Source organism: Parastagonospora nodorum (assembly GCF_000146915.1).
Source record: "Parastagonospora nodorum SN15 chromosome Unknown scaffold_6, whole genome shotgun sequence".
NCBI classification, from domain to species: domain Eukaryota; kingdom Fungi; phylum Ascomycota; class Dothideomycetes; order Pleosporales; family Phaeosphaeriaceae; genus Parastagonospora; species Parastagonospora nodorum.
The window spans coordinates 1,297,845-1,313,732 of NW_001884554.1; the positions used below are offsets into that span (position 1 = coordinate 1,297,845).

General features: G+C 50.9%; 4 protein-coding genes across 4 annotated transcripts; all 4 read right to left on the reverse strand.

Annotated features, from left to right (window-relative positions):
* Window positions 1-88: 88 nt before the first annotated feature.
* Window positions 89-5,133, reverse strand: SNOG_04691 (hypothetical protein; the record flags this gene model as incomplete). Its single annotated transcript, XM_001795051.1, has 6 exons — window positions 89-1,589; window positions 1,711-2,595; window positions 2,660-2,867; window positions 3,408-4,634; window positions 4,684-4,907; window positions 4,958-5,133. The coding sequence occupies 6 exons, from the start codon at window positions 5,131-5,133 to the stop codon at window positions 89-91; spliced, it is 4,221 nt and encodes a 1,406-aa protein (XP_001795103.1).
* Window positions 5,134-6,664: 1,531 nt separating this feature from the next.
* Window positions 6,665-7,662, reverse strand: SNOG_04692 (hypothetical protein; the record flags this gene model as incomplete). The annotated part of the gene is made up of 2 exons (XM_001795052.1): window positions 6,665-6,691; window positions 6,712-7,662. 2 exons carry the CDS (start codon window positions 7,660-7,662, stop codon window positions 6,665-6,667), a joined length of 978 nt encoding a protein of 325 aa, XP_001795104.1.
* Window positions 7,663-8,599: 937 nt separating this feature from the next.
* SNOG_04693 (hypothetical protein) lies at window positions 8,600-9,663 on the reverse strand (the record flags this gene model as incomplete). Its single annotated transcript, XM_001795053.1, has 3 exons — window positions 8,600-9,276; window positions 9,364-9,545; window positions 9,596-9,663. The coding sequence occupies 3 exons, from the start codon at window positions 9,661-9,663 to the stop codon at window positions 8,600-8,602; spliced, it is 927 nt and encodes a 308-aa protein (XP_001795105.1).
* Window positions 9,664-10,888: 1,225 nt separating this feature from the next.
* Window positions 10,889-12,833, reverse strand: SNOG_04694 (hypothetical protein; the record flags this gene model as incomplete). Its single annotated transcript, XM_001795054.1, has 4 exons — window positions 10,889-11,736; window positions 11,785-11,857; window positions 11,909-12,039; window positions 12,089-12,833. The coding sequence occupies 4 exons, from the start codon at window positions 12,831-12,833 to the stop codon at window positions 10,955-10,957; spliced, it is 1,731 nt and encodes a 576-aa protein (XP_001795106.1). The 3' UTR covers window positions 10,889-10,954.
* Between the last annotated feature and the right edge of the window lie 3,055 nt (window positions 12,834-15,888).

Here is a 15,888-nt window from a genome sequence, read left to right on the forward strand (position 1 = left end):
GACAGCTCTGTAATCTCGCTATGTATGATCCATACCCTCGGCTGGTCTTCCCAGGCAGGTTATCAAGGCTCTAGTGTATCCATCTGTTCTATACATTTGGCGGTCTTATTACGCCTGGAACCCAGCTAGGGATACTCGCAAGAGTATTACGTTGTCTAGTAAGCTCAACCCCCTCATATGTTGTCTTCTCAACCTCAATCCCAACCGCGTCTTCCTCGCCCATCGCCTTCTCTTCTAGCACCACCTCATTTACAGAGTCCCGATATGCCTCTCTACCCACAGCCCTCTTCAATTTCTCAATAATCCGTCGATTCGGCGCAAGATTGAATCCGTCCTCCGCAAGCAGCAAAACCGTCCACTTCTGACGAGTTTTAACACTCAAATCCGCGCCCCAGCCGAGTAGCAAGTCGACAACCGCTTCATGCCCATTCTCTACGGCTTCCATGATCGGCGTCCAGGAGTCGCTTGTTTGGGCGTTTATATCGCTGCCGCAGTCTTTCAAGCGCTGGACGATATGGACGTCTCCGCCACGACATGCGCGGTAGAACGCTGTCGATCCGGACAATGAGCGCGCGTGTGAATCCGCACCAGCATCCAAGAGCACGTCGCATGCGTCTCGACTAGCGAACTCAGCCGCCAGATGGAGGGGTGTGGATTGCCTGCTGCCAGGTTCGTTGATGTCAGCCCCGAGGGCGAGGAGTTTGCGGATGGTAGTTGGGCGATTCCATTTCGCGGCGATGTTGAGGCAAGTGTAGCCGTCGGTTTGTGGTATGTTGATATCTGAGAGGCGCGGTAACAGGTCTTCGACGATGTCGTCGAGGCCTTGGCTTATGGCGAAGCAGACTGGGGAGTAGCGAGGTGATTCGTCGTATGGGTATTCTTGTTGGTAAATCCATCGCCAGTGCTTAAAACATGGTGAGCCGTCCTCGTCGCTGAAGAGTCGGCCTAGGTAGGGTTTGCATTGTTCGCTGAAACCTGCGGTGCGCTTTGCCTGCTGGTAGTGTCTGAACCAGTTGAGTGCTGCATAGCGGCGGAAGCTATATTGTTCGAGAGAAGGAAAGTCAGATTTAGACATTTGATGTCTGGACAGATTGAAGATGTCAAATGTAAGGTACTGGAGACATATTGAAGCCAGCCATGCATTGGCCTCTTCGGGGTTGACATGGAATTGTCTTGCTTGACTTTGCAGTATGCGAGGAGACGACAAGTATTCGTCGAGTGAGTAATGTGCAAGCTTAACAATGCCATGCGTCTTCCTTATTTTTGTTAGGACCACTAAAGGTGCAATGACCTCTAGCTCATCGTAAGGATCCGTCGACACCAAGTCGAAATCCAGAAATGCTTGCTCAGGTCCCATGGCTAGAATCTCGGCAAGATCTGATGCAGTGAGCGTTGGAGAAGCGACGACTAGACACTGCAAGAGAATCTTCATGTTTTCTACGCAGTCGGGATACGTAGATGCCATATGACTAAGAATTGTCTCATATGTATGCTCAAGTCCATTGGGCAGATTAGTGATCATGGCTTTGAGGTCTTTGTCGTTTCTGGCAGTACTGAAGTAGTCCAGCTGCATGCGAGCATGAAGGATTCTGTATTCGGTCAGCCGAGCACATTGGAACGATCCGAAATTCCCGTGATGACAGACGCGGGAGTCTGCTGGGTCTTCTCAAACTGTCGGATAGAGGTAGAAATGGAAGAGGGGCTTCTTACGTGCCAGCGCGCGACGCAACCTGCTCCTGTATCGAGGACTGCAAATTCTTATCTCTCATCTTCAAAGTGCCCTTCTCAACACGACTTCCCACTTCAGTAGTGACATACTGGTCGATGTCTGGCTTCATGTTCTCTGCCAGCGCCACTCGATTGGTCGTTAGGGTAGCATGTCGACGTTCCAGTTGCACATCAAAGCGACTCGTCATGAGTACCCTGGTAGAAACATCACATTTCTGGCCATATTCAAAAAGATTCCCAAGACTGTTTGCAATCTCATCGCCCTCAGATGACTCGTCCAGCGCGTCGCAGAAAATGAAGACATGTTTGCAGAGGCTCATGAAAGATTGTATCAGGGAGATGTAGTCGGTTCGATTGAACATGCGCTCGCCGTTACTAGCCTTTTCGTCGTAGATTTTCTTGGCTTGCTCCATGAAGTCGGGTGAGTGGTCGAGTATCTGTTTCGTCAGGGTCATAAGGAAGCTGTCGTGCGTGACTTTGGCGGGATCGCGATGATCGCAGAAGAAGTATAAGATAGTCATATATTCAGTCCTCTCCGTCTGGAGAGCCAGTAGCCTCTGGATAGCAGAGGCACAAAGCAGGGTCTTGCCTGAGCCGGGGAGACCGGTGATCCAGATCGAACTTGTCTCAGCGCTATTTTTGGATACCAACCAATGGGTGAAGATCCTGGATTGAAGAAACCACTCTCCAGTACCAGACAGACGGCGAGCCAGTGCGTTTTCGAGACTGACATGCGCTCCAGTGGTGGGAAGTGGACATAACCAGGAGAGCACTTTCTGCGACTCTTCTCGACTCATCTGAGTCTCTACCTTTGTGGTCAAGGAACGCATGCCATCCACCAATAGAACTTGAACAGTCTCGATGCGCCTTAAAGTGTTCCTATTAGGTCATAAGTGTGTAGAGCTTTTGCGCGACTTTCCGTGTCACTCACGCCGAGTCTACCTCCACGGCATTCGCCAGCACACCACGAAGCTGATGTAACCGTTGCAGAGCATCCTTCGTCTCCTTCTCTTTGAACGGCCACTTCAACATCTTCCCAAAATTTTGAAAATCTTTCCCGGCTTCCTGCTCGCATCGTGCTAGCGCGAGCTCAATGAACTCAAGAAGTGTCTTGCATTCTTGTAAGACACCAAGTCGGGCTAGACTACTTAGAGCTTGTTCGGTACTTGGATCTGATGGTGCGTCTGCGATAAGTTGAAGTTGACTAAGCAGACTATTCACTGCTGCAGCTTCAGTCAAGAGACCCCGAATCTCATTAGGCCCACGGGCGACTTTTGGTAAGAAAGCCGTATCCGCCAGCAAGGAGGGTGCCGCTGAGATGCACCAGTTGAGCAACAGAGGCTGCTAAACCAACGACTTCAGCCATAGTGTGCGTACAGCAGTGAAGTCCATGACGTGCGCGCGTTGTATTTTGTGAAAGTAGATCGCGTAGAGAAGGAGTGGTAGCCCCGCAACCCAATCGAGAAGTCTCGCCTACTATCGTTATCATAAAGTACACTCGTAATCACAAGACAAGAGGAAGCAACGAAAATAGAATATTCACAGGAAACTTATGTATCAAGAGAAACGAAGTCTTCGTAATCTGAAATCTATGTATATCCACCAGAATTACTTTCTAATCCCCGTCTAAGCAATCCAGAACCAAATCCTCTGCAACATATTCTTCGGCACAGGCGCACCTGAGATATCATTCTTGCACAGCTCATCCATCTCCCTCTTGCCAGACATGACATCAATATGCTGCGTGTGGATAAAGAATGGCGTCTTGAAGTAGATCTTGTGGCCAAGGTACAACACGAGGAAAATAGGAAGCGTGATGTACGCAGCTAGGAAATCAGCGACATCCCACCGGGCGGATGTAAAGACTTGGAATCCGTTCGTAAGTGTGAGGAGCGAGACAATAAATAGGGTGAAGTATGTCATGTATGGCTGGAACTTTGTGCGGTATGGCAGTTCGGAAAGCATGTTGTTGAACTCCATGGCCTTGCGGAAACGCAAGTACGTGATCATGACGACGATCCATGCAATGAAGCCGGAAATGGTGGAGATATTGGAGAACCAGGTGAAAACTTGCGCTCCGGAGCTGGAAACGTTCAAGTAGGCCAAGAATCCGACTGCCCATGTTGCCAATACTGCTGTCCATGGTACACCCTTCTTTGTCGTTTTAGCGAAGAACTTGGGGGCTTCTTTGTTCAGAGCCATGCCGTAAAGAACACGCGATCCGGAGAAAAGGAAAGCGTTTCCAGCAGACCAGGCGGATGTGAGAATGGCGGCGTTGATGACGTGTTGCAGGCCAGCAATTCCAGCCCTCTGGATTCCGATAACGAATGGAGATGCGGTCGCGTTTGAGCTGGGGCTGAGAAGTCGAGGGTCATCGGATGGGACAATCACTCCAATGATGAATGAACCGAATCCGTAGAAAACAGCCAGACGGTACACAAATCGTCCCGCGGCTTTAGGAATGTTTCGGCGAGGCGCAATCGTCTCTCCAGCAGAGAGTGCAATCAGCTCAGGAGAAACGATAAAGGCGAATCCAGCTCGAATGAAGGCCGTCCAGTATGCCAAAAACTTTCCAGTGTTCCCGCCTACTATATAGGGCTTGAAAGCTCCTGGGTTTTTCCAGTATCGGAAGCCGAGTCGCCCCTGATCGTTTGGACTGCCACCGAGCATGATCACGAATCCTAGGATGATCAAACCCATGATCGTGATGAATTTGATGGACGCGAACCAGAACTCGGCTTCACCAAAAACTTCGACTGCTACGATGTTGAGGAAGAGCACAACAACGAGGAAAATGGTGATCCAGACGGCATTGTGCACAGGCGTTTCCCAGTAGCTCAAAAGAATTGCACCAGCCGTTGCTTCAGCTGCTACGAGAATCGCATACGCATACCAATAGTTCCAGCCTGTCATATGTTAGCTGTGTGCCGTTATCGATAGTTTTGACAGACGTACCAGCAGCAAAAGCCAGACTTGGGTCTACAAAACGCTTGACGAAGTAAGGAATCGTGATGCCGTTCATCGGGAGATACGTGACAATCTCAGCCAAGTCGTTCATAATACACCACACCACAATCATCATGGAAAGATAGGCCATGAATAGCGGCGCGGGTCCCACAAGTGCAAGGATTGCACCTGATCCGACGAAAAGACCGGTTCCAATAGCACCACCGAGAGCCCTGAGTTCGCGTTAGATTCGCATCTGAATTGTGTGAAGACTTGAACTTACAAAAATTGGATATGGCGACTCTTCAACCCACGGTGGGTCGCGCCTCCAGTTCCAGTCGCCTCAGCAAGGGTGCCGTGTCCATGCACAAATGGTTCTTCGTTGGTCTCGTACCCATACTGTCCATGAGGACCCTTTTCAGGGTCTCCAGTCGGAGACACGATTTGGTGGTTTGGCATGTTTGGCAGATGGCGACTAGTTAGCGTGACCGTGGAAGTTCGGTTCGCCCACACCCAGACACTTGTATCCGATCCGGGGAGCGTGGGACGTTATATACAAACCGCCTTTGCCAGGGAATGTCAGAAGTATGGTCGTGATAGCAGAATTTTCGCTATCTGATGGCCAACGCGTTAGCCAGTAGGGCCGGTTCGGAGAACTGCCTAGAGCGGGTGTTCAGGTGGTCTTGGGCTGATCCCCAAGACAATGGGTCTGGGGAACCAATTGCACGTACGTAACAGATAGACCCTGGAGGAAAAGGCGGGGAACCTCGCCTGCTGCGGTGTTGGTGGTTGCACGCATCGCACCATTCATTAATGACGCACTCGCGCTTATGTCGCGTTCCTTCGGTCTTGTCTTGACATGCCAGGGGCACTGACCACTTCCTGGTATTTGATGCGTGAATTGAAGACGCGCCGATTAACGGAGACCGTAGGAAACCGAGATGTGGGGATCTGAGGCTCAAGTGCGCCGCGCGGTAGGCTCCGCGGGAACGCTGGTGCTCGTGGCGCTGTTCTGGAAGCGAACTAAACGTGCTGCGACTGCATGCATGGATGCAAGGCACGCGCCGATGCTTTGCGAAATGCATCTGGGTAGCCATGGCATGAAACTTTGGGGCTGGAGACTGGGGAAATCTCTTCCCGATCTGGGGTTGACATGGATCGGTCAGTGTCTTCCTTGGCCTTGGATGAAGGAAAAGAGCAACTATTGCGATGCTGTTCGCTGTTCAACTTCCACTGCATCCATCCCGCTCGACATCGGTTCGCGTGCTTCACGAACGGTGAGGCGACTTTTCTTATCAGTGCGAAACCCTCGCTTATTGCTGATATCTCCGACTTTTCAGCCAAAAGATAAGAAACCTTGGAAGCGTGGAGTGCTCACAGGCATTCTCGGAGACACGCTTGAGTGGGCCATGGCGGGCCTTCCCTCTGCTCCACCCTCGGACATTCGGGTGTCTCAAGGCAAACCCACAATTCAACAATTGTGTGTGCTCCCCATAAACTTGAGCTGATGGCGATAAGGAGACGAGCTCGTAAACAACAGCAAACAGCCGAAAAGCTTGTTTGCGGCACGAAGCGATCGTACATATGAAAAACGTCATGGACGGCTACCACGGCAAACGACTGCTGGGAAGGAATTCACCTACCTAGTCGCAAACTTCGGCATGTCACAGTCGCATATAAATTACTTGTCTTCCAAGTCCTATCGAAACATACTTTCATCGGCCTTTACGATGATTCATTCCTAGTAGCCGGCGGGATACGTGGGCTTTTGCTCTGTCAGGCGCATAGAATCTCGGAAGGAAAACGTGAGTCGTGAGTTCAGGGATATCAAACATGCCGGTGAAATTAACACGCGTCTTTAAGCAAGTCATAATTTCGTAACCACACTACCAACCCCAGATTTTCTGAACTCCGTCATTGCGCCAACCTCGGCGTCGAAGACCTATGCGTCGCCATGACCACTGGCCTCGGGGTCTGAATTACACTACTCTCAACCGTTCTTTCCTCCAAACTCGCTCTACTCTCATCAACCCTCACTTTCTCAGGCGGAACATCCAGCCCATCCATTTGACTATTCCTGCCCTTCTCCCACGTCCAGCGACTCCCCCTGCCAAACCGATTCTCCCTGTCTTCATCCTTCTCTTCCCAGAAACTCTCCCAGCCCGCAAACAGCGGCAGCGCAAGCAAGAGCACCGGCAAAAACTGTCCAAAATTCCACTCACTCTCGCTCCCGTTCATGCTAACATTGGGCGTGCCGAGCGCTTGCGTGTACCGGAGTCCGTCGCCGGCCATATACAGTCCATAAATGCCGTATATCGGCGCGACAATCCAGGTCCGAAAAGCAGCACCCAGCCAGTAGTACCATTCTTTCTTTCCGCCTTCTTCGGGCTCCTTGAGGAAGTACATGGCCAGGATGACGGTGACGTGCCCGCCTATTGCGCCGACGAGAAGACCAGTCCATTTTGTGCCGAATGCGGATTTCACTTTAGGGCGTTGGCCTTGGAAGAAGCAGGATAGCTCGGTGGAGATGTCGAGGCCGGCGAATTCGTAGGAGTAGGAGATGTAGGATGTGTAGCCGAGAAGACCGAGATTGGCAAGCATGAAGAAAATGCGAGGTAAGTTGATCCAGCGATACTTGACGAAGTAATTCCGCAGCGCTACAACGGTAAGGAGATGCGTGACTGTGGTCAAGAATGCGAGTTCTGTAACAATCTTCCAATGGTACACGCGCATATTGCAATGCTTTAGCAAACCGGTGAATTGGATCGCCAGTCCAGTAAGAAGTTGTGTATCGCTGAATGCGAGGAGGTTCTTGCTAAGCACGCGCGACCAAAAAGCTGTGGAACGCCAATATGGACCATTGTAATTCTGTTCATAGTTCGCGCCGCCCTTCTTGGATACGAAGCGTCGGTACAGATTGATGATCGATTCATAGCGATCGAGGAAGATGACAGTGAATGCGATGAGGAAAGCAAGGCATGTTGTCATTAAGAAGGATATTACAACCTGCCATTTATCAGTATTTCGCTGTCTGATTCCCTGCAAAGGTCTCACTCACGCCAACACCAGCAATATCAGGATTCGCATCGATTGTCTGGTTGTGCGCATCGCAGGTCGGGTGCGAGTTTGCGCAGTCGAATACCTTCCACGTCATGGCGGTTATTGAGGAAGAAGCATTGAGTTGTGCAACGAGTTTTGTACGGCGTGTGAAACTATTGACTGTTTGCTGGGCAAACTCTTCTTAAGTGTCGGACGCAGCGACGGCGAGGTTGTTCGTTCGGCCCCCAGCTACGCTGTGCATGTGCGCCATGTCAGCCGCCTGGCCGCGATAGTTTTCAGCCTTATCCGTTCAGTGTCAAACATGTGCCACAGCAGGTAAGTGCGACGAGGATCTGGTGCGTCAAAGGAGGCAGTGACAACGGATACCGAACGCAGTGCACATCACACTGTTTGTAAAATTAGAATGATGGAGCCACGAAGACGTGCGGATAGGTGGGCGCAGTCATGCATCGGAGCCTCAGTTTCAATTGGTTGATATTGGGGGCTTAAATGCTTCCAGCTGCACTACGAGGCACACGGCGCACGATCTCCCGTAGGCTGTGCTTTTGCCGCATCGCTACACAAATGCGCGTACAGCAATCCAAGAAGACCTTGCCTCCCAAAGCAGGTCGCTTTCCAACCAAAGCAACAGCGAGAAATAATACCAGATGGCCAGTTCGAGTCGAATAATTACAATATTAATATGGTTGATCCAGCCGTAAGTGTCGTCAAATATGGTTCACAATGAAACCTGTATCGCCAAATGTCTAGTCCATAGCGGAAAAGCGCCTCCCGTCGCTATTATGCAAAAGTGCGCGGATTGATCCATCGTGTCTAACATGCGTGTTCTAATGTAGTCGCCCCAGGTGGTGGGCATGTGAGTACTTTAGTCGGTGCGGCCTTTCTCGGGGAAAGCTCCGTTTGCGGCGCCAGTCGATCGCGCGGTCTTCTCTGCAGTCGCCTTGGGGATCGTGAGGCAGTTGATACCAAGGTAGTCGCAGATGCTGTTGATGACCAGGAGAGCCCAGCGTCCATAAACCACCGCAGCAAACACGAAGTAGAAGCGGAGATACCAGAGCTCGAAGTTCGCCGATACGGGTCCGAAGGTCGTGCCTGGGATCGTGAAGTAAGGATGGTTGACCAGCAAAGCACCTCCGATCATGGGCACCAGCATCACCGTCCAGTATGGGAAGGGCTGACGGGTGAGATGAGCCAGGATAATCTTGGTGGTCATGCGCCCAAAGACCAGAGACATGGTCAAGCAGTATAGAACGAGATGATTATCCTCGAGAAGGTGCGAGTATGGCGATCCAAGCCAGGCCATTGTGCATGTAACGAATACTACAAGGGGCGTCCACTCGTAGATCAATGGCAGGACAGGCAGATTCTTGGCTCGGCGAGCTCGCGCGACATTGACGATACAGGCTGGAAGGTGGGCGACGAAGAACGTGAACAGGATGATCGGTATCCATAGCTCTTTCAGGGTGAGGTCCCCGATTTCTGCCTTGTAGGATGGGAAGTAGTGCGCGAGCGGGGTGGACCAAATCTCGGGGCCAAAGTAGCCTGACATGCAGATAAACGAACATGCCAGTATTAGTCCCTCTGTATAGTGTCAGATATGTCTCTCGGTTTCAGCTGGGGCGAACCTACCAGTTGGGCCATTGAAGTAGCCAAGATACAGCGTGTGCGTGTGGTATGTCTCCCAGGTCGAGAAGAACATGGGAAGCACCGGAACCAGCGCAGTGAACGCGCCAATTTTCGTCGAGCCATATCCAACCGCTGCTGTCTCTAAGAGACTCGCGAGGGTGCAGTTCAGGGAGTCAATGCCGTGGCTATCTCAATCAGTCTCGGGTATGGGCGCTTTGGGCTTCACGTCACGTACTCGAAAAGTTCTCCTAGCGGACTCGATGTCCCCGTGCGACGCGCTTGCTTTCCGTCGACGTTGTCCATGGTGGAGTACCTAGAAGGTCGGTTAGTCCCATCTCCAGGGTGCGCAAAGGGGGTGAACATACATCCACATGCCAAACGCGAAGCTGTAGTACACCCATGAGGGCGCCTGCATCATAATCAGCTTCCTGTTATATCCCAAATGTCTGTCTGGGGTCTACTGACTGGTCCGACCAGATCCGGTATGTAAAGCTCAAGGAGTACGACATTTCCCAGAATGAAGAAGAAGCCTAATAATGTGACGAGATTCGGCGCGATCCATAATGGAAGAAGTTCAACGAAGCCATTCCACTGCGCACGTGTCAGATGAAGCCGTGAATGCGCGCGTTCGGGGGTGAGCGTACGTAGTGCTTAAGGATGTAGCGGGAGATGAAGGATTTATCGACGCTCGAATATTTGTACGATTTTAGATGCTGCAGCGCTTCTTCCGAGACGCACTCATGCGCCGCGGTTTCTACAATTCACCACAAGTCAGCATTTCATCGACGACGTGACGCGCAAACAATCTATCGTACCTTTGCTGGGCGGCATGGTGGGTTGAGTGACAGGAGGTGGGAGAGACATGGGTGCAAGGGGGCTTGATCTAATTTATATGGAAAACGCTCGCGGCCATGTGGGTGAAAACGCGTGCAGGCGGGGTACTCTATCGATCGAGACACAAGAGCCGTCTTCGCGATGGGGAAAAGTTGCAGCCGAACCTGGGGGATCTCGCGGACATCATTCTCAAAAGTCGCGGCTCGTTCGGCTCGGTTGACTGCAGGGCTGCTGCTGACAGCCAGGGTCGTGCTTGAGGAACGTCATTTCGTTGTTTCTTGGCGTCGTTCTTGACACGTGAAGGTATTCCAACTGACTTCACTACTTTTACAAAGTGCAACAATTGTCCATTTCAACGAAAGTTAATCTGATGAGATGGCTAAATTCTATCTGCATTGTCAGTTTCAGGGCAACAAGTCAACGTCATACTGCTGCCGTGTGTCGTGCAGAGGGCTCGCAGCTAGACACTCTCGGTTAGACAGCTCTTTTAACAGGACGAACAGCAGCTCTCCCTCAGCACCTGCCTAAAAATCGGAAGACGATTGGGCGGTGGGAGCAGGAAATTTCTGCCTGTGTCAATTGGGATTCGGCCTAGCCAGATTTGTTCTTGGCGAGATTGGAGCCGATCCTTGCTCCCAACGGGTTGAGTCCAACGATAAAGACAGTATCATAGGTAGCATGGAAGAACAATTGAGCAAAGAAGCCATAGGGCACGGGTATAGTATTACTCCAATATCAAACAACCACAAGTTTACAGCTATTACGGCCACAGATTCTGTGGCTTTACGTCGAATCCAAAATCAATATCCTGGTCCAGAACTGCCAGGAAGTCATTGGTACCATACTCCTTCACCTTCTTCAGGCCATCGAGAGTCCTTTTGGTCTTCTCGCACTTTCCATACCATGCCCGCTCAAAATTTGGTGTTTGCGATAAGTCAGGAAGGATGGCCCACTCAGGTAGGGTAATGGTCTCGTCACCTTTGCGCATATACCACCAGTACCGTCCTCTGCCATCCTCGCCTCTGCGGTACTCGCGTGTCCAGCCCTTGCGAAGAGGAGAGTGCTTCTCCCAACCACATATGAGGCTGCGATGATAGGCGATGGGGTGAATGTACTCGTTGGTATCGCCGAGACTGCGAAGTGGCTCCCATGACCATACATCCTCCTCCTGGTTATAGACCTCGACGTCTTCCCCGCCTGGTCGACGTGAATGTGAACCAACGAAGTGGTATATGCCCCCGAACGAGTCCACGATTGGACCAGTGCCCCAACTGAAGTCGAACTCTGGATGCTTGTGAGGTGGATCGCGTCTCGGCGGGTCCAGCTCGCTGCGCGCAGGATGAATGATTGGGATGATCGGCACCTTTGGAAGATGGGCCTTGATACGATCCCATTTCGTCGGGTGATGGTAGGTACAAGCGAAGCGGATGTGGAAAAGCCAGCGTTTGTACTGTTCTAGGGAATTGTTGAACGCAGATTGGTCGATGGTGAGATGAGGCGAAATGCACTGCAGCATCCATACCAAGGAAGCCTGTGAAATATCTGTAATGTCGTTAGTTAAGTAGAGATGTTTGATGGCGCGTTACTCACTCTCATTGTCGCCTTTCATCTCTGTAAAGCAGTCATCCGAGCCACCGCCAACATTGATGTGAACACCAGGGAACTTCACACAACAGATTAGTTTGGGTGTCGCATACATGGCCGCAGTACATACCCAAACTTGCTTCAGTTCCGGAGTAGGTTTCTTCGGGTCATCTACCAACTCCTTTGGGACGTACCACAGCGTCGGCCGGAAAGGTTTGCGCCGTTCATCGAGTGCGAGTGCTTGATATGCGTGTTCGATGTCTATTCCTAGTGAGCAACATCTCGGAAGAGATGAATGGAGAGGACTCACGTTCAGTGAGTTTCACATTGTGAAATCCATACTTTGTCCTCTTCCACGCCAGATTGATGCCCAACACGTCCGGGACACCCAAGCTTCCGACTGTGTCGAACACTCCAACGACTTTCACGTTCCTACTCTCTGGACTGACTGCAAGCTCGCCGTGCGGTATGATCTCCCACCACTCTGCCAGCTGCTGCGGGTTCTTGTGATTATATGAAACGCCCTGCTTGGACCATTCTTCACCCTGCTTGCTGAGTTTGCCCTCGGTAAACCATTTCCAGCCCTTCGTCTCTCGAAACTCGAGACCCTCGTCGTTGGTCATGTACGTTCGGTAGAGATCGGGGAATGACTGCATGTGAATTGGTTTGATGACGCCAATATCCGAGACTAAGCCCGCGACAGCTCGTGCAGTGTACGCGCCGCGAGAAAAACCGAAGCAGAATATCTCGTCTCCAGGTTCATAGTTCATAACGATGAAGTTGTAAGCTTCGATAACGTTCTCCGCGAGCCCAGCGCCTGTGCCGCCTTGTCGTCTTGCCTCGGATTTACTAAGATCTCCGGTTCCGACTCCGCTGTCATAGTACACGATTTGATGGAATTTCTTCGACGGATCATGCTGGTCAGTTCCTACACGCGCGACGAGTCGACATAGTTTGGTGACATTTGAAGGTACGTTTTGATCAAGACCGACGGAAGATTGCCAGGTGCCGTCGCAACAAATGACCAATCGGCGTCCCCAGGCTTTGTCGGCCATGTCGAAAATTGGGAATTATAGAAGGAATGTGACAGTTTGAAGGATGAGGCACAATTAAGAATTAGGTATTAATATAAGAACGGAGGATGTTTTCGCAAGGAGGCTGAAGGTTGGGGGCGGCCACCGGGGCGAATAATACAGGCAGAGACAATAGACGTAAGCAGAAGCCTGTATAGGCAAATGGCGGTTGATGTTCTCAGCAATGAGGCAGAGCAGTTCTTACCATCTTATGAATGGCAGGCACCTGACGCCGCAGCGCGCAGAAGGAGCAGCTGTGGGCCCACAGCTGCCAATGCGCTGCATTACAATTATCCAGCTGAGACGCCGCCAAGGGACCCGTTCTTGAGAGTTCCGATAAACAGTGCAAGTATGCCACATTCCATTTTGTGGTCGGCGAATGGCCTGTATAAAGGCTGCACAAGGGGCTGGCGCCAGAAGGACGACGTGATGAATGCAGACTAAGTTTCGTAGGTGGCTCCAGGGCTGCGGAAAAGCCGCTAGCGTCATCCTTGGTCGCCCAGTTGGTGGCGCAATTAGGCATCGATTGACAGCCAGCGCGTACAATCCACATTGCTTTGCCCATTCAGCTATGTCGTGGCTGTCGAATGATTTGCTGATGGTGTGGTGGGAACATTGCATGCCGAGTACCGATGTCAGACGCAAAATGTAGGAGTGCGCCGCATGTTGACATTTGACAGCTTATATGCAGTACATTTGCGCAGTATGTAACATTTTCGGCGATATTTGTAGCACAGTAAGGCCTTTGGAATGTCGGCAGACTTTCGCAAAGTATTGTGATCTCGCTCAACACAGAGATGCATCGATTCTTACTTTTTTGTTTCTTTTCTTTACAAAAGTCAAATCATAAGACAAGCTGGTGGCCTCATAATCTGATGTTCCTTGCTGTTCAGAAAAGTCCTCGCGTAGACCGCCGAGCACCAAGCTCTGTTCAGCAAACACAACCCATAACACCAACATTAGAATAAGCTTACTACTCTGCCTAGTAGGACTGCGCAACAACATCAAGGTGTTGCCCATTCCTCAGCAATGAACCCCCAATCCGAGCAGCCGGTTCAACCACAGAAATCCGGCCATACCATATGTGGCATGCGCCACTTCCCGTCAAACAACAAAGAGCTCTTGGAGACATGTGACCTTCTCAGCAACACGATCTTCGGCTAAATCCAGTGCATCTCCTCCTCCAGGGCTCGTGATGACACGAATCTCACTAGGGGCATCTTGATGATAGGCGCGGGCCCGTCGCAGAAAGGAAAGTTTCCTGAACTTGAAAACGCACTGGTTGAGCCAGGGATGGAGGAACAGTACTACGAGATTCGAAAATGGTAAGAAATCAAAGCCGAATGAGCACCACACGTGTGTACCAGAGATCACCATAGCTCCAGAGACTGTATTTTGGTCAACGCCGAGAAGCACAGGTGGCTAAGGTTGCTTGCATGCACCACTGTCAAACTGTGAGTCACTACATCAGAAGATCTACTAGAGTTCGACAATGTAATGTTCACAAAGTGGATTAGCGGAAACCTCTCAAAGCGAAGCCTTTCGGATCTGAACTGATGCGTCTAAGAAAACATGTCGACCGCAGAAAGCGTGAGATCACGTCGACATGCTTGCTCATCTACATAGCAGAGAGAATCGTTTAGACTACCCGTAGTCAGCCTTTTGAAGCTAACAGGGAGGTGACCCTGACTGCCATAGAAAAATAGACTCAGTCACCGAGTATCTCGTTGTATTCTCTTCTGTATGCAGCGGACGTTACTACAATGTATCCGACTCAGTCAAGCAAAAGCCTCATCACCACACTCGAAATGACGCAATCCTCCAACGCCATCAAGCAACGCCCAAAAGAAAACCTGCCAAACTCGGCATACCTTCACCACCCGCCTAACCTTCACCGCCTCCACTTTCTAGCATTACCCCATATGGCAAGTCCCCCTCCACCATTGAAAACAGGCGTCTTTCTTCTCCTCACCTTGGCTTCCAGAAAAAGAAACCATGTCAACAAGTTCGGGCCCGTTTGCCATAAATGCGACATCATGACTCTTTTCTTTGTGCAAGCACGTCAAACCTTCTCCTCACCGCGCTGCGGACCGTAGCGAGGGCAACGCCTAGATTGCGGACCTGAGGACTTATCCAACCTACCCCATCGAGAAGGCGTGGAAAACAGGCGTCGGACTTCTCCTCACTTGCTATCACCGTTAGCAGCCATAATCGACTCGATTTCTCCGCTTTTGACGAGATAACGTCGACGTCTGGCGCACGCCATGTGAGACCCCTCATAACTTTACATCTAGATAAAACTAGCGCGACGGGGTAGCGTCTCCGCACTTTTCGTATCGAGCACACCATGTAAATCCCTCCGAGGATCAAACCAGAAACTCGGAGGATTTTTCTTTTTCAAACCATAAAGATCCCTCCCTCCTCTTGCCCGAAAACAGCAACTGTTGAAAACAGGCGCGTTTCGTCTCCTCACGTTAGCTTCTGACCATGTCAGTACTCCGCACGCAATGACAGATAGGGTTGTAAGATTGGTATGGCGGTGCATCTTTACTCCCCACACATTCTCGCCTAGTAAAAGTGGGGGGAAAAGAGGAGGTGGGAGAGGAGAGAGGGGTTGTCAGATAAATTCTCCGCCCTCGGTAATTGTGGCGTAACAAGTACCATCTCCTCACAGTACATTTGAGTTTGGCGGAACAATTGGCACGGCAGCAATCGCTTGCTATGACCAAGGCAGAGACGATGCTTGGTCGAGTACGTAGACGGATCTCATGTAGTAGATGTCTTCGCCAGCCCTCCGGTTTCTCAATCATAGCTCGACTTGATTATGTCTTGTTTTCGCCTCCCAACAAGCCGAAAGCAGCAGGTATAGATAATAGGCGCATAGCTTGGTATATTGCTTGATTGTGTTGGGATCGAATGGGAAGGGCGCCTGGCGGTAGGGTGCGCTTGAGTAAAAATGACGTAAATGAAGGGGATCTGTACGCCAGCACCTTCATTTACATGTGCGCATAGATTTCAATATGATAGTTGTGCACGG